General features: G+C 53.9%; 1 protein-coding gene across 4 annotated transcripts in view; it reads left to right on the top strand.

Moving 5' to 3' along the window:
• LOC136581823 (solute carrier family 66 member 2-like) overlaps positions 1–21,525 on the top strand; it is a 49,310-nt gene extending 27,785 nt beyond the window's left edge. For all 4 annotated transcript variants that reach the window (XM_066582451.1, XM_066582449.1, XM_066582452.1 and 1 more), the window contains exons 4-5: positions 7,526–7,742; positions 20,426–21,525. In XM_066582451.1, coding sequence (XP_066438548.1) covers positions 7,526–7,742; positions 20,426–20,597 — 389 coding nt within the window. In that variant the 3' untranslated portion in view covers positions 20,598–21,525. The remainder of the gene's footprint in view (positions 1–7,525; positions 7,743–20,425) is intronic.
• The last annotated feature ends 547 nt before the right edge of the window (positions 21,526–22,072 follow it).

The raw sequence follows: 22,072 nt of genomic DNA, 5'->3' as shown, positions 1-22,072 counted from the left end.
AAGAATATAACTACTATAATACTGTCCCCTATGTACAAGAATATAACTACTATAATACTGCCCCCTATGTACAAGAATATAACTACTATAATACTGTCCCCTATGTACAAGAATATAACTACTATAATACTGTCCCCTATGCACAAGAATATAACTACTATAATACTGCCCCCTATGTACAAGAATATAACTACTATAATACTGCCCCCTATATACAAGAATATAACTACTATAATACTGTCCCCTATGTACAAGAATATAACTACTATAATACTGTCCCCTATGCACAAGAATATAACTACTATAATACTGTCCCCTATGTACAAGAATATAACTACTATAATACTGCCCCCTATGTACAAGAATATAACTACTATAATACTGTCCCCTATGTACAAGAATATAACTACTATAATACTGTCCCCTATGCACAAGAATATAACTACTATAATACTGCCCCCTATGTACAAGAATATAACTACTATAATACTGCCCCCTATATACAAGAATATAACTACTATAATACTGCCCCCTATGTACAAGAATATAACTACTATAATACTGCCCCCTATATACAAGAATATAACTACTATAATACTGCCCCCTATGTACAAGAATATAACTACTATAATACTGCCTCCTATGTACAAGAATATAACTACTATAATACTGCCTCTTATGTAGAAGAATAAAAACTGGATCTTGTGCTGCTGCAAACGTGCTTCAGGTCATCAGTATTTCAGGGGTGCCTTATGTGCACAGCTTTCTTTAGGTCACACCACAGCATCCAGTTAAAGTCAGGGCTTGATCAATCCAAAACTAAAATCATCTTCTTTTCCACCTTTTTTTAATTGATTACTTGTTTGCTTTTCTGGTTCCATCATTAGATGTCTCTTCAGCTTGAGGTCCTGGATGGTCCTTACATCCTCCTGTAAGATGGCTTGTCTGCCGTAGAATTAATTGTTCCACCAATGATCACAAGGTGTCCAGACCCTGTGGAGCAAAGAGCCCCGAACCATGATGCCTGCTCCACAGTTATATGATGTTTTCGTTCTTCCTCTACATTGAGCATTTGTACTAAAAGCTTCCACTTTTTTCTCATCGGTTCATAGAACATTTCCCGGGAGCTTTGTGGGACATCCTGGTGGTCTCTGAGCTGGGCCGCAGTGTTATTTTTCGTCAGCAGAGTCTTCCTTCTTTGTGTCTTTCCATGAATACCATTCGTGGTCAGTGTACAGAGTATACGTGAACAGAGGTCTCTGCAGTCTGTTGACTCTTCTATGGGTCCTCAGCTGTTCCTTCTGGACTCTTTCTCTCCTCTTTCAGGGTTGCCGTTGTGCTCTTGCAGTGATATAACAGGACGCTCCTGGGGATAGTAAAACAGTCCTGAATGTCCTCCATCTGTAGATAAATAACTGGGGATCTACATCCAGGTCTTCAGGTTTTGTAGCCTTCTCCAGCTTCATGCGTCCCTGTAACACATCCTCTGAGGTCTTCTGAAAGATTCTTACATCAAGGCGTGATTCTTACTGACCAATCACTAAAAAGAACAGATCTGTCAGTAACCAGGCGCTGTGTGCCTTTAATTAATGAGCTAAGCCCTTGTAAGTGACAGTTTTGCACTATCTTTACTTGTTCAGCCGTTAAACAAGGGCAAGGTTGGTAAATTGCATCTGACATTCAGGGCCCCTTTTTGATTGACGGATCATTTAACGGTGAGAAGTCCCTGCGGATGTTATGGCATACCATATTGCCATCTGTGCTCAATAAGAACAGCGAGTTCGTAAGTCACTTTCAACAGGATGGCACACTGCCACACTTTGCTGTGGCTTTACGGAGATGGTTGGATGTGTAATTCCCTGGGCACTGGATTGGGTGTAGAAATCTGGTAGAATGGTTGCCAAGGTCGCCGGACTTAATGCCTTTGGACTTTATCTTTAGTGCCATTTAAAGCTCCTTGTGTAGGTGGGAAAAGTCCACAATATGATTCAGCTGAAATTCTACCGTACTGTGAAGAAATATCACCTGCAGTGCTTCTACATGTTCACAAAGACTGGATTATATGTGGGTCAGGAGGGGCGTCGTGTCTCCTTAAGGAGAGCACCCAAAACGTGTGTGGAGACACCTAGGGGGCGAGTGTGCAACGACCAAGACACAAGGCACACCACTGAGGAGATGGCTGGGGTCGTTGTCAGGGATGTCACAGTAGCACCACCAACAATAAGAGAGTCCAGAGTCAGAGACTGGAACTCTTCTTTCAGATTTGATAAGCTCACACGCCAGTGCAGGAAGAACAGTTTAACGAGGTCAAGGACACAGAATGACACCAGGCCTATAGTCCTAGTTATCTGTATGACTCCGCTCCTGGACACACACACTCCAGGACACAGAATGACACCGGGCCTACAGTCCTAGTTATCTGTGCAGCACCAGTCCTAGTCACACACACTCCAGGACACAGGATGATACCACGCCTACAGTCTAGGTTATCTGCCTGACTCCACTTCTGGACACACACACTCCGGGACACAGGATGACACCAGGCCTATAGTCCTAGTTATCTGTATGACTCCACTCTTGGACACACACACACACACTCCAGGACATAGGATGACACCGGGCCTACAGTCCTAGTTATCTGTATGACTCTGATCTTGGACACACACACTGCGGGACACAGGATAACACCAGGCCTACAGTCTTAGTTGTCTGTATGACTCCACTCCTGGACACACTCTCTGGGACACAGGATGACACTGGGCCTAGAGTTCCAGTTATCTGCATGACTCCGCTCCTGGACGCACACACTCCAGGACACAGGATGACACCGGGCCTACAGTCCTAGTTATCTGCATGACTCCACTCCTGGACGCACATACTCCGGGACACAGGATGACACCGGGCCCACAGTCCTAGTTATCTGTATGACTTTGCTCTTGGAAACACACACTCCAGGACACAGGATGACCCCAGGCCTACAGTCCTAGTTATCTGCATGACTCCGATCCTGGACACACACACTGCGGGACTATTATGATCGTGTGGGCAAACTAAGCACGGAGCCCACACGATTGTGACCAAGAGGGAACGGATACACACGGGGTTCAGGCAAACTTACCCTGTACTACAAGGGAGGATGATATGGCCCTATCTAAGCGGGGACATCGCCCCAATAAAGGGCGGCCCAGTGGTCTTTGGATCTGGGCCCTAGCTGTTCCTAGGAACCACGCTACCAGAACAGAAGACATACACATGCCACATGATAGGGACAGAACAACAGGACACACAGAGCAGAGAACACAGCATACAGCAGCCAGGATGCAAACACTAATAGCAGATAATAATATATATATTATATATATATATATATATATATATATATATATATATATATATACCAGGTATTAGTTGACATTTTGTACAAAATATGGAAGCGAGCAGACCAATTCACGGCTCCTGGTTATACTGCTAGTCCCTACACTAACCAGGAGTCCAGCAGAACCAGACACCATACACACAGCAAGCTGACACAAAACTAACAGAAGATAAACGTACAAACGGACATGAACCAGCGCACACTTCCCATAGATGAAACTCACAGCAAGTCTATGTGTCCTCATATAGGGGGGATAGACAGTCAGCCACCGAGCTGACATAGAGAGCTGTGTCAGGGATCCACCAACTGACATACAGAGCGAGACATAAGACGTTTGGAGGCCGCACCTGTAAAGGGGAAAGAAAAAGGGAAGCTGCATGTGCTGCAGACCAGAACTACAGGTGTCCAAACCGTCTTTAGGGAAGCAGAGAGACAGAACAGACCTACATGCAAGCACAGATCTGAGTGGGAACCAAACAGATACATCCAAACAGTACAAGACCAGCTTCAGACTGACAACAGCTGGGTTTATATGTGCTGCAGACTAAAGGGGATTGGCTGCTGGAGAGTACCACACCCAGCCAGCTCAATTAACTCTCAACCACCTGTGGAGCTGTGCTGCTAGGAAGCTTACAACTACAGATCCCAGCAGCATACATAACAGTGACACAGGATGACACCGGGCCTACAGTCCTAGTTATCAGTATGACTCCGCTCCTGGACACACACACACTCCAGGACATAGGATGACACTGGGCCTACAGTCCGAGTTATCTGTATGACTCTGATCCTGGACACACACATTTTCCAGGACACAGGATGATACCGGGCCTACAGTCCTAGTTATCTGTATGACTCCACTCCTGGACACACACACTCCGGGACACAGGATGACACCTGGCCTACAGTCCTAGTTATCTGTATGACTCCGCTCCTGGACACTCACACTCCGGGACACAGGATGAAACCAAGCCCACTGTCTAGGTTATCTGTATGACTCCACTCCTGGACACACACACTCCGGGACACAGGATGACACCGGGTCTACAGTCCTAGTTATCTGTATGACTCTGCTCCTGGACACACACACTCCGGGACACAGGATGACACTGGGCCTACAGTCCTAGCTATCTGTATGACTCCGCTCCTGGACACACACACTCCAAGACACAGGATGACACCTGGCCTACAGTCCTAGTTATCTGTATGACTCCACTCCTTGACACACACACTCCGGGACACAGGATGACACCGGACCCACAATCTAAGTTATCTGTATGACTCCACTCCTTGACACACACACTCCGGGACACAGGATGACACCGGACCTACAATCTAAGTTATCTGTATGACTTCGCTCCTGGACACACACACTCCCGGACACAGGATGAAACCGGGCCTACAGTCTATGTTATCTGTATGACTCTGCTCCTGGACACACACACTCCGGGACACAGGATGACACCGGGCCTACAATCCTAGTAATCTGTATGACTCCACTACTGGACACATATACTCCAGGACACAGGATGACAGAGGGCTACAGTCCTAGTTATCTGTATGACTCCGCTCCTGGACACACACACTCCAGGACACAGGATGACACCAGACCTACAATCTAAGTTATCTGTATGACTCCGCTCCTGGACACACACACTCCGGGACACAGGATGACACCGGGTCTACAGTCCTAGTTTTCTGTATGACTCTGCTCCTGGACACACACACTCCGGGACACAGGATGACACCGGGTCTACAGTCCTAGTTATCTGTATGACTCTGCTCCTGGACACACACACTCCGGGACACAGGATGACACTGGGCCTACAGTCCTAGCTATCTGTAGGACTCCACTCCTTGACACACACACTCCGGGACACAGGATGACACCGGACCCACAATCTAAGTTATCTGTATGACTCCACTCCTTGACACACACACTCCGAAACACAGGATGACACCGGACCCACAATCTAAGTTATCTGTATGACTCCACTCCTTGACACACACACTCCGAAACACAGGATGACACCGGACCTACAATCTAAGTTATCTGTATGACTTCGCTCCTGGACACACACACTCCGGGACACAGGATGAAACCGGGCCTACAGTCCTAGTTATCTGTATGACTCTGCTCCTGGACACACACACTCCGGGACACAGGATGACACTGGGCCTACAGTCCTAGCTATCTGTATGACTCCGCTCCTGGACACACACACTCCAAGACACAGGATGACACCTGGCCTACAGTCCTAGTTATCTGTATGACTCCACTCCTTGACACACACACTCCGGGACACAGGATGACACCGGACCCACAATCTAAGTTATCTGTATGACTCCACTCCTTGACACACACACTCCGGGACACAGGATGACACCGGACCTACAATCTAAGTTATCTGTATGACTTCGCTCCTGGACACACACACTCCCGGACACAGGATGAAACCGGGCCTACAGTCTATGTTATCTGTATGACTCTGCTCCTGGACACACACACTCCGGGACACAGGATGACACCGGGCCTACAATCCTAGTAATCTGTATGACTCCACTACTGGACACATATACTCCAGGACACAGGATGACAGAGGGCTACAGTCCTAGTTATCTGTATGACTCCGCTCCTGGACACACACACTCCAGGACACAGGATGACACCAGACCTACAATCTAAGTTATCTGTATGACTCCGCTCCTGGACACACACACTCCGGGACACAGGATGACACCGGGTCTACAGTCCTAGTTTTCTGTATGACTCTGCTCCTGGACACACACACTCCGGGACACAGGATGACACCGGGTCTACAGTCCTAGTTATCTGTATGACTCTGCTCCTGGACACACACACTCCGGGACACAGGATGACACTGGGCCTACAGTCCTAGCTATCTGTAGGACTCCACTCCTTGACACACACACTCCGGGACACAGGATGACACCGGACCCACAATCTAAGTTATCTGTATGACTCCACTCCTTGACACACACACTCCGAAACACAGGATGACACCGGACCCACAATCTAAGTTATCTGTATGACTCCACTCCTTGACACACACACTCCGAAACACAGGATGACACCGGACCTACAATCTAAGTTATCTGTATGACTTCGCTCCTGGACACACACACTCCGGGACACAGGATGAAACCGGGCCTACAGTCCTAGTTATCTGTATGACTCTGCTCCTGGACACACACACTCCGGGACACAGGATGACACTGGGCCTACAGTCCTAGTAATCTGTATGACTCCACTACTGGACACATACACTCCAGGACACAGGATGACAGAGGGCTACAGTCCTAGTTATCTGTATGACTCCGCTCCTGGACACACACACTCCAGGACACAGGATGACACCAGACCTACAATCTAAGTTATCTGTATGACTCCGCTCCTGGACACACACACTCCGGGACACAGGATGAAACCGGGCCTACAGTCTATGTTATCTGTATGACTCTGCTCCTGGACACACACACTCCAGGACACAGGATGAAACCGGGCCCACAGTCTAGGTTATTTGTATGACTCCGCTACTGGACACACACTCTCCAGGGCACAGAACGACACCAGGCCTACAGTCCTAGTTATCTGTATGACTCCGCTCCGGGACACAGGATGACACTGGGCCTACAATCTAGGTTATCTGTATGACTTTGCTCCTGGACTCACACACTCCGGGACACAGGATGACATTGGGCCTACAGTCCTAGTGGAACAGATTGCCACAGGAGGTGGGGAGTTCTCCATCAATGGAAGTCTTGAGAGGCTGGACAAATATCTGTCTGGGATGATTTAGTGATCCTGCACTGAGCAGGGAGTTGGACCTGATGACCCCGGAGGACCCGATGACCCTGGGGGACTTTTACCTCACCCTGTATATCAGATATTTATACTTTGTGGCCCCTGATGTAATTCTCTGGAGCCCTCAGTGCTGAGCAGGAGGGGACTGTGAAGTAACAATCACTTTGTTTAAAAGCCCTCAAACTGTCATTCGCACACCAACAACTTGCTTTAGCGACTATTTTGAGCCTCTGTTTGGTGATAGACGTCCTGCGTGAATCAGTGCCAAGATGGCAGCCGTTTGGACCCGTCCGGGATTTGACCGTCCCACTTTGTCTTTGCAGATTTCGATCCTGGGCACTTCTGGAAGTGGAGTCGCTTTGAGGATTATCTGCAGTTCTGCCTCTCACTGACCGTCCTCGGGGCTGTCCTCACTTACGGTCTCCTGGACGTCCCCATCTTTGTGGAGGGTCTAGGGTTGGTGGCGCTCCTGACTGAGGCAATGCTAGGACTCCCTCAGCTGCTGCAGAACATCAGGAACAAGTCCACACGGGGAATGAGGTAACAAACATTGTTTACGTGTTGCTTCATGCGTGAGAATTTGCATTGAACATCATTATATACACAGGAGAAGCAGCCACAAGGGGGAGCCACTGCTGTACTTGTATACTTAAAGCTAGCGGGAATATACTCCTTGTCAGCACCATCCCTCCCCTAGAAGATGTGATACAGGAGGGCATAGAGGCTCCAGTACCCTGCTGTACCACCTCTAGCTTGGATACAAGATGTGATACTGTTGGGTATGGAGGGAGGTAGTCACAGGCCAACCCACTGGTGATGACATCACTGATATGAGAGGTAGTCACAGCGCCGCCTACTAACAATGATCAGACTTCATAAATCTGGTGTCCTCAGTAAATTGCTCCTGAACTTGTTTTCCCGAAGTCGCAGAACTCATGCCGCCCTGAGGTTAGTTGGTTTGGGGTAACGAGGCGCCGCTGATTCATGGGAGGACTATTAGGGTCCCGTTGTATGAAGTCATGCAGCCATTAGCCATCTATTGTACCAAAGCAACACACAGCGCGGGAGCGAACGCAAATGACACCATTTATCTTGGCTCTGGCTGCAGGCAGATCCCCGGCGACGCGTTCACGAGGCGAGGAGTCATAAATGTCATTCCTCCACACATAAATATAAGGAATAAATGCGGCGCACACAATCAGACGCCGTACTTCCGAGCGGGCCGCACGCACGGCTCGCTGATTTGTGACCCTGCCTGGAGATATCATCGTGTACCACACGCATAATTACACACTATGGAGCCGGGCGGAAACCTCCTTCAACCTCACAGTATGTCAGTCCTAAAGACATTTCCGAAAACCTTAGGGCTATACCTGGCGGTGGCAGCGGGATCCGCATGTGTGATCCACAGGGATCTACCAGACTGCAGAAAATCTACGGTGCAGCTTACCAGGTGTGTATGTGCTAGAGAGCAGTGGTGACATCACTAATAATGCCACCTATACATCACTAGAGAGCAGCGGTGACATCCCCGAGAATGCTGCCTATCAATCACTAGAGAGCAGCGGTGACATCCCCGAGAATGCTGCCTATCCATCACTAGAGAGCAGCGGTGACATCCCTGAGAAAGCCGGCCAATCCATCACTAGAGAGCAGGGGTGACATCACTGAGAATGCTGCCTATCCATCACTACGGAGCAGCGGTGACATCACTGAGAATGCCGCCTATCCATCACTAGAGAGCAGCGGTGACATCACTGAGAATGCCACCTATCCATCACTAGAGAGCAGTAGTGACATCACTAAGAATGCCACCTATCCATCACTAGAGAGCAGCGGTGACATCACTGAGAATGCCACCTATCACTAAAGAACAGCGGTGACATCACTGAGAATGCTGCCTATCCATCACTAGAGAGCAGTAGTGACATCACTAAGAATGCCACCTATCCATCACTAGAGAGCAGCGGTGACATCACTGAGAATGCCACCTATCACTAAAGAACAGCGGTGACATCACTGAGAATGACGGCTATACATCACTAGAGAGCAGCGGTGACATCACTGAGAATGTTACCTATCCATCACTAGAGAGCAGCGGTGACATCACTGAGAATGCCACCTATCACTTAAGAACAGCGGTGACATCACTGAGAATGACGGCTATACATCACTAGAGAGCAGCGGTGACATCACTGAGAATGCCACCTATCCATCACTAGAGAGCAGTGGTGACATCACTGAGAATGCCACCTATCACTAAAGAACAGCGGTGACATCACTGAGAATGACGGCTATACATCACTAGAGAGCAGCGGTGACATCACTGAGAATGCCACCTATCCATCACTAGGGAGCAGTGGTGACATCACTGAGAATGACGCCTATCCATCACTAGGGAGCAGCGGTGACATCACTGAGAATGCCGCCTATCCATCACTAGGGAGCAGCGGTGACATCACTGAGAATGCCGCCTATCCATCACTAGAGAGCAACAGTGACATCACTGAGAATGCCGCCTATCCATCACTAGGGAGCAGCGGTGACATCACTGAGAATGCCGCCTATCCATCACTAGAGAGCAACAGTGACATCACTGAGAATGCCGCCTATCCATCACTAGAGAGCAACAGTGACATCACTGAGAATGCCGCCTATCCATCACTAGAGAGCAACAGTGACATCACTGAAAATGCCGCCTATCCATCACTAGAGAGCAGCAGCGACATCACTGAGAATGCTGCCTATCCATCACTAGAGAGCCCTTTTACTCAGAGGACTTCCCTGGTCATTACTGCTCCAGAGCAGCGGTGTCCCCTGAACACAACCACCAGGGGGGGCCCACCGCACTCATTTATAATTATGGTGACGTCATCGCTGCAGACTTTTTGCAGAGATTTCCACAAATGATAATCAGTCCATCCAGCCTCATCCTCTGCCGGGATCCTTACCGAAGCCTTACCCTCCCCACCGGGATCCTTACCGCAGCCTCATCCTCCGCTGGGATCCTTACCGCAGCCTCATCCTCCGCTGGGATCCTTACCGCAGCCTCATCCTCCGCTGGGATCCTTACCGCAGCCTCATCCTTCGCCGGGATCCTTACCGCAGCCTCATCCATGGCACAGAATCCTTAATGCAGCCTCATCCATGGCACAGCATCCTTACCACAGCCTCATCCTCCGCTGGGATCCTTACCGCAGCCTCATCCACGGCACAGAATCCTTATCGGAGCCTCATCCCTTGCTGAGATCCCTACTGCAGCCTCATCCTCTGCCATAGTCCTTACCACAGCCTCATCCCCCACCATAGTCCTTACCGCAGCCTCATCCTCTGCCATAGTCCTTACCACAGCCTCATCCTCTGCCATAATCTTTACCGCAGCCTCATCCTCCCCATAGTCCTTACCTCAACTACATCCCCCACCATAGTCCATACCGCAGCCTCATCCCCCGCCATAGTCCTTACCACAGCCTCATCCCCCACCATAGTCCTTACCGCAGTCTCATCCTCTGCCATAGTCCTTACCGCAGCCTCATCCTCTGCCATAGTCTTTACCACAGCCTCATCCTCTGCCATAGTCCTTACCTCAACTTCATCCCCCACCATAGTCCATACCGCAGCCTCATCCCCCGCCATAGTCCTTACCACAGCCTCATGCCCCGCCATAGTCCTTACTGCAGCCTCATCCTTCCCATAGTATTTACCGCAGCCTCATCCCCCACCATAGTCCTTACCGCAGCCTCATCCCCTGCCATAGTCCTTACCGCAGCCTCATCCTCTGCCATAGTCCTTACCGTAGCCTTATCCTCTGCCATAGTCCTTACCGCAGCCTCATCCCCCGCCATAGTCCTTACCGCAGCCTCATCCCCCGCCATAGTCCTTACCGCAGCCTCATCCTCCCCATAGTCCTTACCGCAGCCTCATCCCCCGCCATAGTCCTTACTGCAGCCTCATCCTCCCCATAGCCCATACTGCAGCCTCATCCCCTGCCATAGTCCATACCGCAGCCTCATTCTCTACCATAGTCCATACCGCAGCCTCATTCTCTGCCATAGTCCATACCGCAGCCTCATTCTCTACCATAGTCCACACCGCAGCCTCATTCTCTGCCATAGTCCATACTGCAGCCTCATCCCTCGCCATAATCCTTACCGCAGCTTCATCCCCCACCATAGTCCTTACCGCAGCCTCATCCTCCGCCATAGTCCTTACCGCAGCCTCATCCCCCGCCATAGTCCATACCGCAGTCTCATCCCCCACCATAGTCCATACCGCAGCCTCATCCCCCACCATAGTCCTTACCGCAGCCTCATGCCCCGCCATAGTCCTTACCGCAGCCTCATGCCCCGCCATAGTCCATACCGCAGCCTCATCCTCCCCATAGTCCATACCGCAGCCTCATCCTCCCCATAGTCCTTACCGCAGCCTCATCCCCCGCCATAGGCTTTACTGCAGCCTCATCCTCCGCATAGTCCTTACCACAGCCTCATCCCCTGCCATAGTCCATACCACAGCCTCATCCCCCGTCATAGTCCATACCGCAGCCTCATCCCCCGCCATAGTCCATACCGCAGCCTCATCCTCCCCATAGTCCATACCGCAGCCTCATCCCTCGCCATAGTCCATACCGCAGCCTCATCCCCCACCATAGTCCTTACCGCAGCCTCATGCCCCACCATAGTCCTTACCGCAGCCTCATCCCCCGCCATAGTCCTTACCGAAGCCTCATCCCCCGCCATAGTCCTTACCACAGCCTCATCCTCTGCCATAGTCCTTACCGCAGCCGCATCCTCCGCCATAGTCCTTACCGCAGCCTCATCCCCCGCCATAGTCCATACCGCAGCCTCATCCCCCGCCATAGTCCATACCGCAGCCTCATCCCCCGCCATAGTCCACACCGCAGCCTCATCCCCCACCATAGTCCTTACCGCAGCCTCATCCCCCGCCATAGTCCATACCGCAGCCTCATCCCCCGCCATAGTCCTTACCACAGCCTCATCCCCACCATAGTCCTTACCGCAGCTTCATCCCCCACCATAGTCCTTACCGCAGCCTCATCCTCCGCCATAGTCCTTACCGCAGCCTCATCCCCCGCCATAGTCCTTACCGCAGCCTCATCCTCCCCATAGTCCTTACCGCAGCCTCATCCCCCGCCATAGTCCATACCGCAGCCTCATCCCCCGCCATAGTCCATACCGCAGCCTCATCCCCCGCCATAGTCCATACCGCAGCCTCATCCCCCGCCATAGTCCATACCGCAGCCTCATCCCCCGCCATAGTCCTTACTGCAGGCTCATCCTCCCCATAGTCCTTACCACAGTCTCATGCCCCGCCATAGTCCTTACTGCAGCCTCATCCTCTGCCATAGTCTTTACCACAGCCTCATCCTCCCCATAGTCCTTACTGCAGCCTCATCTTCCCCATAGTCCTTACCGCAGCCTCATCCCCCGCCATAGTCCTTACTGCAGCCTCATCCTCCCCATAGTCCTTACCACAGCCTCATGCCCCTCCATAGTCCTTACCACAGCCTCATCCTCCCCATAGTATTTACCGCAGCCTCACCCCCCGCCACAGTCCATACCGCAGCCTCATCCCCCACCATAGTCCTTACCGCAGCCTCATGCCCCGCCATAGTCCTTACCGCAGCCTCATGCCCCGCCATAGTCCTTACCGCAGCCTCATGCCCCGCCATAGTCCTTACCACAGCCTCATCCCCGCCATAGTCCTTACCGCAGCCTCAGCCCCCGCCATAGTCCTTACCGCAGCCTCATCCTCCCCATACTCCTTACCGTAGCCTCATCCTCCCCATAGTCCTTACCGCAGCCTCAGCCCCCGCCATAGTCCTTACCGCAGCCTCATCCTCCCCATACTCCTTACCGCAGCCTCATCCCCCGCCATAGTCCTTACCGCAGCCTCATCCCCCGCCATAGTCCATACCGCAGCCTCATCCTCTGCCATAGCCCTTACCGCAGCCTCATCCCCCGCCATAGTCCTTACCGCAGCCTCATCCCCCGCCATAGTCCATACCGCAGCCTCATCCTCTGCCATAGCCCTTACCGCAGCCTCATCCCCCGCCATAGTCCATACCGCAGCCTCATTCTCTGCCATAGCCCATACTGCAGCCTCATCCTCTGCCATAGCCCATACCGCAGCCTCATCCCCCACCATAGTCCTTACCGCAGCCTCATGCCCCCCCATAGTCCATACCGCAGCCTCATCCCCCGCCATAGTCCATACCGCAGCCTCATCTCCCGCCATAGTCCATACCGCAGCCTCATCCCCCGCCATAGTCCATACCGCAGCCTCATCCCCCGCCATAGTCCATACCGCAGCCTCATCCTCCCCATAGTATTTACCGCAGCCTCATCCTCCCCATAGTCCTTACCGCAGCCTCATCCCCCGCCATAGGCTTTACTGCAGCCTCATCCTCCCCATAGTCCTTACCGTAGCCTCATCCCCCGCCATAGTCCATACCGCAGCCTCATCCCCCGCCATAGTCCATACCGCAGCCTCATCCCCCGCCATAGTCCATACCGCAGCCTCATCCCCCGCCATATTCCATACCGCAGCCTCATCCCCCACCATAGTCCATACCGCAGCCTCATCCTCTGCCATAGCCCATACCGCAGCCTCATCCCCTGCCATAGTCCATACCGCAGCCTCATTCTCTGCCATAGTCCATACTGCAGCCTCATTCTCTGCCATAGTCCATACTGCAGCCTCATCCCTCGCCATAATCCTTACCGCAGCCTCATCCCCCGCCATAGTCCTTACCGCAGCCTCATACCCCGCCATAGTCCTTACCGCAGCCTCATGCCCCGCCATAGTCCATACCGCAGCCTCATCCCCCGCCATAGTCCACACCGCAGCCTCATCCCCCACCATAGTCCTTACCGCAGCCTCATCCCCCGCCATAGTCCATACCGCAGCCTCATCCCCCGCCATAGTCCTTACCACAGCCTCATCCCCACCATAGTCCTTACCGCAGCTTCATCCCCCACCATAGTCCTTACCGCAGCCTCATCCTCCGCCATAGTCCTTACCGCAGCCTCATCCCCCGCCATAGTCCTTACCGCAGCCTCATCCTCCCCATAGTCCTTACCGCAGCCTCATCCCCCGCCATAGTCCATACCGCAGCCTCATCCCCCGCCATAGTCCATACCGCAGCCTCATCCCCCGCCATAGTCCATACCGCAGCCTCATCCCCCGCCATAGTCCATACCGCAGCCTCATCCCCCGCCATAGTCCTTACTGCAGGCTCATCCTCCCCATAGTCCTTACCACAGTCTCATGCCCCGCCATAGTCCTTACTGCAGCCTCATCCTCTGCCATAGTCTTTACCACAGCCTCATCCTCCCCATAGTCCTTACTGCAGCCTCATCTTCCCCATAGTCCTTACCGCAGCCTCATCCCCCGCCATAGTCCTTACTGCAGCCTCATCCTCCCCATAGTCCTTACCACAGCCTCATGCCCCTCCATAGTCCTTACCACAGCCTCATCCTCCCCATAGTATTTACCGCAGCCTCACCCCCCGCCACAGTCCATACCGCAGCCTCATCCCCCACCATAGTCCTTACCGCAGCCTCATGCCCCGCCATAGTCCTTACCGCAGCCTCATGCCCCGCCATAGTCCTTACCGCAGCCTCATGCCCCGCCATAGTCCTTACCACAGCCTCATCCCCCGCCATAGTCCTTACCGCAGCCTCAGCCCCCGCCATAGTCCTTACCGCAGCCTCATCCTCCCCATACTCCTTACCGTAGCCTCATCCTCCCCATAGTCCTTACCGCAGCCTCAGCCCCCGCCATAGTCCTTACCGCAGCCTCATCCTCCCCATACTCCTTACCGCAGCCTCATCCCCCGCCATAGTCCTTACCGCAGCCTCATCCCCCGCCATAGTCCATACCGCAGCCTCATCCTCTGCCATAGCCCTTACCGCAGCCTCATCCCCCGCCATAGTCCTTACCGCAGCCTCATCCCACACCATAGTCCTTACCGCAGCCTCATCCCCCGCCATAGTCCATACCGCAGCCTCATCCCCTGCCATAGTCCATACTGCAGCCTCATTCTCTGCCATAGCCCATACTGCAGCCTCATTCTCTGCCATAATCCTTACCGCAGCCTCATCCCCCACCATAGTCCTTACCGCAGCCTCATGCCCCCCCATAGTCCATACCGCAGCCTCATCCCCCGCCATAGTCCATACCGCAGCCTCATCTCCCGCCATAGTACATACCGCAGCCTCATCCCCCGCCATAGTCCATACCGCAGCCTCATCCCCCGCCATAGTCCATACCGCAGCCTCATCCTCCCCATAGTATTTACCGCAGCTTCATCCTCCCCATAGTCCTTACCGCAGCCTCATCCCCCGCCATAGGCTTTACTGCAGCCTCATCCTCCCCATAGTCCTTACCGTAGCCTCATCCCCCGCCATAGTCCATACCGCAGCCTCATCCCCCGCCATAGTCCATACCGCAGCCTCATCCCCCGCCATAGTCCATACCGCAGCCTCATCCCCCGCCATAGTCCATACCGCAGCCTCATCCCCCGCCATAGTCCATACCGCAGCCTCATCCTCTGCCATAGCCCATACCGCAGCCTCATCCCCTGCCATAGTCCATACCGCAGCCTCATCCCCCCCCATAGTCCATACCGCAGCCTCATCCCCCGCCATAGTCCATACCACAGCCTCATCTCCCGCCATAGTACATACCGCAGCCTCATCCCCCGCCATAGTCCATACCGCAGCCTCATCCCCCGCCATAGTCCATACCGCAGCCTCATCCTCCCCATAGTATTTACCGCAGCTTCATCCTCCCCATAGTCCTTACCGCAGCCTCATCCCCCGCCATAGGCTTTACTGCAGCCTCATCCTCCCCATAGTCCTTACCGTAGCCTCATCCCCCGCAATAGTCCATACCGCAGCCTCATCCCCCGCCATAGTCCATACCGCAGCCTCATCCCCCGCCATAGTCCATACCGCAGCCTCATCCCCCGCCATAGTCCATACCGCAGCCTCATCCCCCGCCATAGTCCATACCGCAGCCTCATCCCCCGCCATAGTCCATACCGCAGCCTCATCCTCTGCCATAGCCCATACCGCAGCCTGATTCTCTGCCATAGTCCATACTGCAGCCTCATCCCTCGCCATAATCCTTACCGCAGCCTCATCCCCCACCATAGTCCTTACCGCAGCTTCATCCCCCACCATAGTCCTTACCGCAGCCTCATCCCCCGCCATAGTCCATACCGCAGCCTCATCCCCCGCCATAGTCCTTACCGCAGCCTCATGCCCCGCCATAGTCCATACCGCAGCCTCATCCCCCGCCATAGTCCATACCGCAGCCTCATCCCCCGCCATAGTCCATACCGCAGCCTCATCCTCCCCATAGTTTTTACCGCAGCCTCATCCTCCCCATAGTCCTTACCGCAGCCTCATCCCCCGCCATAGGCTTTACTGCAGCCTCATCCTCCGCATAGTCCTTACCGCAGCCTCATCCCCCGCCATAGTCCATACCGCAGCCTCATCCCCCGCCATAGTCCTTACCGCAGCCTCATCCCCTGCCATAGTCCTTACCACAGCCTCATCCTCCCCATAGTCCTTACCACAGCCTCATCCCTCGCCATAGTCCTTACCGCAGCCTCATCCCCCGCCATAGGCTTTACTGCAGCCTCATCCTCCCCATAGTCCTTACCGTAGCCTCATCCCCCGCCATAGTCCTTACCGCAGCCTCATCCCCCGCCATAGTCCTTACCGCAGCCTCATACCCCGCCATAGTCCATACCGCAGCCTCATCCTCCCCATAGTATTTACCGCAGCCTCATCCTCCCCATAGTCCTTACCGCAGCCTCATCCCCCTCCATAGTCCTTACCGCAGCCTCATCCTCCCCATAGTCCTTACCGCAGCCTCATCCCCCGCCATAGTCCATACCGCAGCCTCATCCCCCGCCATAGTCCATACCGCAGCCTCATCCCCCGCCATAGTCCATACCGCAGCCTCATCCCCCGCCATAGTCCTTACCACAGCCTCATGCCCCGCCATAGTCCTTACTGCAGCCTCATCCTCCCCATAGTCCTTACCGCAGCCTCATCCCCCGCCATAGTCCTTACTGCAGCCTCATCCTCCCCATAGTCCTTACCGCAGCCTCATCCCCCGCCATAGTCCTTACTGCAGCCTCATCCTCCCCATAGTCCTTACCGCAGCCTCATCCCCCGCCATAGTCCATACCGCAGCCTCATCCCCCGCCATAGTCCTTACCGCAGCCTCATGCCCCGCCATAGTCCATACCGCAGCCTCATCCCCCGCCATAGTCCATACCGCAGCCTCATCCCCCGCCATAGTCCATACCGCAGCCTCATCCTCCCCATAGTTTTTACCGCAGCCTCATCCTCCCCATAGTCCTTACTGCAGCCTCATCCCCCGCCATAGGCTTTACTGCAGCCTCATCCTCCGCATAGTCCTTACCGCAGCCTCATCCCCCGCCATAGTCCATACCGCAGCCTCATCCCCCGCCATAGTCCTTACCGCAGCCTCATCCCCCGCCATAGTCCTTACCACAGCCTCATCCTCCCCATAGTCCTTACCACAGCCTCATCCCTCGCCATAGTCCTTACCGCAGCCTCATCCCCCGCCATAGGCTTTACTGCAGCCTCATCCTCCCCATAGTCCTTACCGTAGCCTCATCCCCCGCCATAGTCCTTACCGCAGCCTCATCCCCCGCCATAGTCCTTACCGCAGCCTCATACCCCGCCATAGTCCATACCGCAGCCTCATCCTCCCCATAGTATTTACCGCAGCCTCATCCTCCCCATAGTCCTTACCGCAGCCTCATCCCCGCCATAGTCCTTACCGCAGCCTCATCCTCCCCATAGTCCTTACCGCAGCCTCATCCCCCGCCATAGTCCATACCGCAGCCTCATCCCCCGCCATAGTCCATACCGCAGCCTCATCCCCCGCCATAGTCCATACCGCAGCCTCATCCCCCGCCATAGTCCATACCGCAGCCTCATCCCCCGCCATAGTCCTTACCACAGCCTCATGCCCCGCCATAGTCCTTACTGCAGCCTCATCCTCTGCCATAGTCTTTACCACAGCCTCATCCTCCCCATAGTCCTTACCGCAGCCTCATCCCCCGCCATAGTCCTTACTGCAGCCTCATCCTCCCCATAGTCCTTACCGCAGCCTCATCCCCCGCCATAGTCCTTACTGCAGCCTCATCCTCCCCATAGTCCTTACCACAGCCTCATGCCCCTTCATAGTCCTTACCACAGCCTCATCCTCCCCATAGTATTTACCGCAGCCTCACCCCCCGCCACAGTCCATACCGCAGCCTCATCCCCCACCATAGTCCTTACCGCAGCTTCAGACTCTGCCATAGTCCTTACCGCAGCCTCACCCCCCGCCACAGTCCATACCGCAGCCTCATCCCCCACCATAGTCCTTACCGCAGCTTCAGACTCTGCCATAGTCCTTACCGCAGCCTCATCCCCCGCCATAGTCCTTACCACAGCCTCATCCCCCGCCATAGTCCTTACCGCAGCCTCAGCCCCCGCCATAGTCCTTACCGCAGCCTCATCCCCCGCCATAGTCCTTACCACAGCCTCATCCCCCGCCATAGTCCTTACCGCAGCCTCAGCCCCCGCCATAGTCCTTACCGCAGCCTCAGCCCCCGCCATAGTCCTTACCACAGCCTCATGCCCCTTCATAGTCCATACCGCAGCCTCATCCCCCGCCATAGTCCATACCGCAGCCTCATCCCCCGCCATAGTCCATACCACAGCCTCATCCTCCCCATAGTATTTACCGCAGCCTCACCCCCCGCCATAGTCCATACCGCAGCCTCATCCTCCCCATAGTATTTACCGCAGCCTCATCCCCCGCCATAGTCCTTACCGCAGCCTCATCCCCCGCCATAGTCCTTACCACAGCCTCATCCCCCGCCATAGTCCTTACCGCAGCCTCAGCCCCCGCCATAGTCCTTACCGCAGCCTCAGCCCCCGCCATAGTCCTTACCGCAGCCTCAGCCCCCGCCATAGTCCTTACCACAGCCTCATCCTCCCCATACTCCTTACCGCAGCCTCAGCCCCCGCCATAGCCCATACCGCAGCCTCATCCCCCGCCATAGTCCTTATCGCAGCCTCATCCCCCGCCATAGTCCATACCCCAGCCTCATTCTCTGCCATAGTCCATACCGCAGCCTCATTCTCTGCCATAGTCCATACTGCAGCCTCATCCCTCGCCATAATCCTTACCGCAGCCTCATCCCCCACCATAGTCCTTACCGCAGCTTCATCCCCCACCATAGTCCTTACCGCAGCCTCATCCTCCCCATAGTCCTTACCGCAGCCTTATCCCCCGCCATAGTCCTTACCGCAGTCTCATCCCCCTCCATAGCCCATACCGCAGCCTCATCCCCCGCCATAGTCCATACCGCAGCCTCATCCCCTGCCATAGTCCATACCGCAGCCTCATCCCCTGCCATAGTCCATACCGCAGCCTCATCCTCTGCCGGGATCAATATTGCAGCCTGACCAAAAGTGCGGCCTGTGAAGGCACTCTATTAACCCCCTCCCGCCCGCAGGTCTCCATCAGTATAAATATGCAGGCGCTACAAGTGACGCGAGTCATTATTTCCAGGACACTTAGAGAGTCATTAATGATTTCTGGAGGGCGAGAGCCGCACTGAATAAGCAGCGGCCCATTACCATCACTTTGATTTAGCGCAAGATATGAAGCGTCTGCTCAGACGTCGTGTTCCTCACCGCCGGGGTGCAGCACTTTATGTGAGGGGGTCACGCTGCACCCGCTGATGGATTTGGGCTTCTATTATGTCTTTAGAGTCGCAGTCAGTCGTATCCCTCTCTGTTCCTGCAGCAGGCAGCGCAGGATGAGCAGTAACCATCCCTCTCTGGGACGGCGGCTTTCCATTGCAGTTATGAAACAGCTGGCTCAGGATGAACAGACCTTCAGTTCCCTCCCAGATAGAGGCCGTAGGGAGGCTGCAGATGCCATATGATCAGTGCTGTGGCCCCGGGGCCTGCACATGGACATCCTTGGCTCTCTGTATTAGGGCTTATTCACAGGGCGATTTTCCTGTGCGAGTGTTGTGTATTGCGAGATGCAGAAAACTTGCAAAACGCACGGAAATAAACTCCAGTGATGCTACAAGTTAGAACAATAACGCATGCAGCCATTTTCCCCTTTTTCTTGTCTCTCCTCATTAGTGTGAAGATGGTCGTGCTGTGGACCGCCGGCGACTGCTTCAAGACCTCCTACTTCATCATTAGGGCGGCGCCGGCGCAATTCTGGCTGTGCGGGATGCTGCAGATCTGCCTGGATGGGCTCATCCTCCTCCAGGTCTGGTACTACAACCAGCGACACGTCAAGTTTGGCTGAGGAGCTGACAATCAGCGGAGGGCCAGGGGCCACAAGGATGACAGCCGGAGCCCAAAGAGACATAATATGTACATTTTATATAGCGATGGTGACGGAGCTACCAGGAGGCTGCGGGATATATTATTGCACTGCTGTACTGTAAGGAGCACAAGTAGGAACAGGGGCCCCAGACCCCCAATAACTGACTGCACCCCACTGTACGCAGGCCCTGCTGATCGGCTCCTCTGCATGCCCAACCTGCGCCGTCACATGGATCGCTGTCACGTGGCGCTATGTATACATAAAAGAGGTCAGGATAGCGTCTGGGGTCAGCTGAGAGGGAACGGGTCTGATCCGATGATGTCATCAGTGGCGTTATATGGAGGGTGCACTGCACAAGCTTTACTCTGCGGCCTGGAAGGCGCGTTATTGGTGTTATTTCCTAAGTATTATGTTGGCTCCCGCTGTTATCCCAATAGAAGGGAACCACTAGTTGGCGTTCGGCTGGGGGATGATGATCCATTAGTCCCAACTTGGCAGCGGCCCCCGCCTCAGGACATCTTCCTCATTCATAGGGGGCTGCAGGAACGTTGAAAATGTATGGAACTCAGGTCCATCCACCTGTATACGGCCCATCACACCTCTCAATTGGCTCATGGCCCCAGGAAAAGTGAGCTTCACCCCCTGTGAAGGAGTCAAGGGGGCGGGGTTTGCTCCTTCTGGACTCTCCAGGTGTCACATGTCGGGTTTGGTCTGAGGTTGTGCGCTCCTGCTGGTCACGGCCCTCATCATTGCTCACATCAGAGATTTAAACTACGCCAACCTCACGCACACAAGATGGCGCCCACAGCGCGCCGCCGCAGGACGACATACGTGTTACTGAGGGGTTTATATCAATGTGCTAAGTCTACTGAATAAAAACTAAAAACTCGCAGGCCGCACGGTCACACGTCAGCGTCATGTCTGTGTAGCGTCAGAGTGGCAGCGCATACGGCGGTTTGTTCTGTACCGCAGGGAACGTTCGCTCGCAGACGCTTTCCGTGTTCCGTGACTCACGTTTCTCTCTTCCTCCTGATTCCAGATGGTTCTGAGAAATCCGAAAGTCTGCCAAGAATCAAAGGAAGAACATCAGAGTGTTTAATGTGAGCGAGCGGAATAATAATCATCATCTGTGAGTAATAAGTACAGGCGGGTGCGGGGGGTGATCAGCCCCCCACCCCACAGATAGATTGCTAGCTCTACCGGTAAGACGTTGTGAAGCAGGGAGGATGGGGGTACTATGGGTCGGGGTCTGCTCTTCCCCCTCCTGACCGGGTTCCAGACTGGAGGGAGTGGGCATAACATGTGGTACATGGGCTGCTGCAAACTGTGTAAGAGGGGTACAGAGCACTGCTCACCCCCCTTATAGCTGCACCTGAGAATGGAATCAGATTATGGGGGAGAGTAAAGAGACCCTCTGGTCCCGGGGGACCCTCCAATCTGCTTCTTCCAGGGGC

The sequence above is a fragment of the Eleutherodactylus coqui genome, chromosome 11 (assembly GCF_035609145.1).
Source record: "Eleutherodactylus coqui strain aEleCoq1 chromosome 11, aEleCoq1.hap1, whole genome shotgun sequence".
Classification (NCBI taxonomy): domain Eukaryota; kingdom Metazoa; phylum Chordata; class Amphibia; order Anura; family Eleutherodactylidae; genus Eleutherodactylus; species Eleutherodactylus coqui.
The sequence above is the reverse complement of the archived record's forward strand: the minus strand, read 5'-3'. Positions and strand labels throughout refer to the sequence as shown.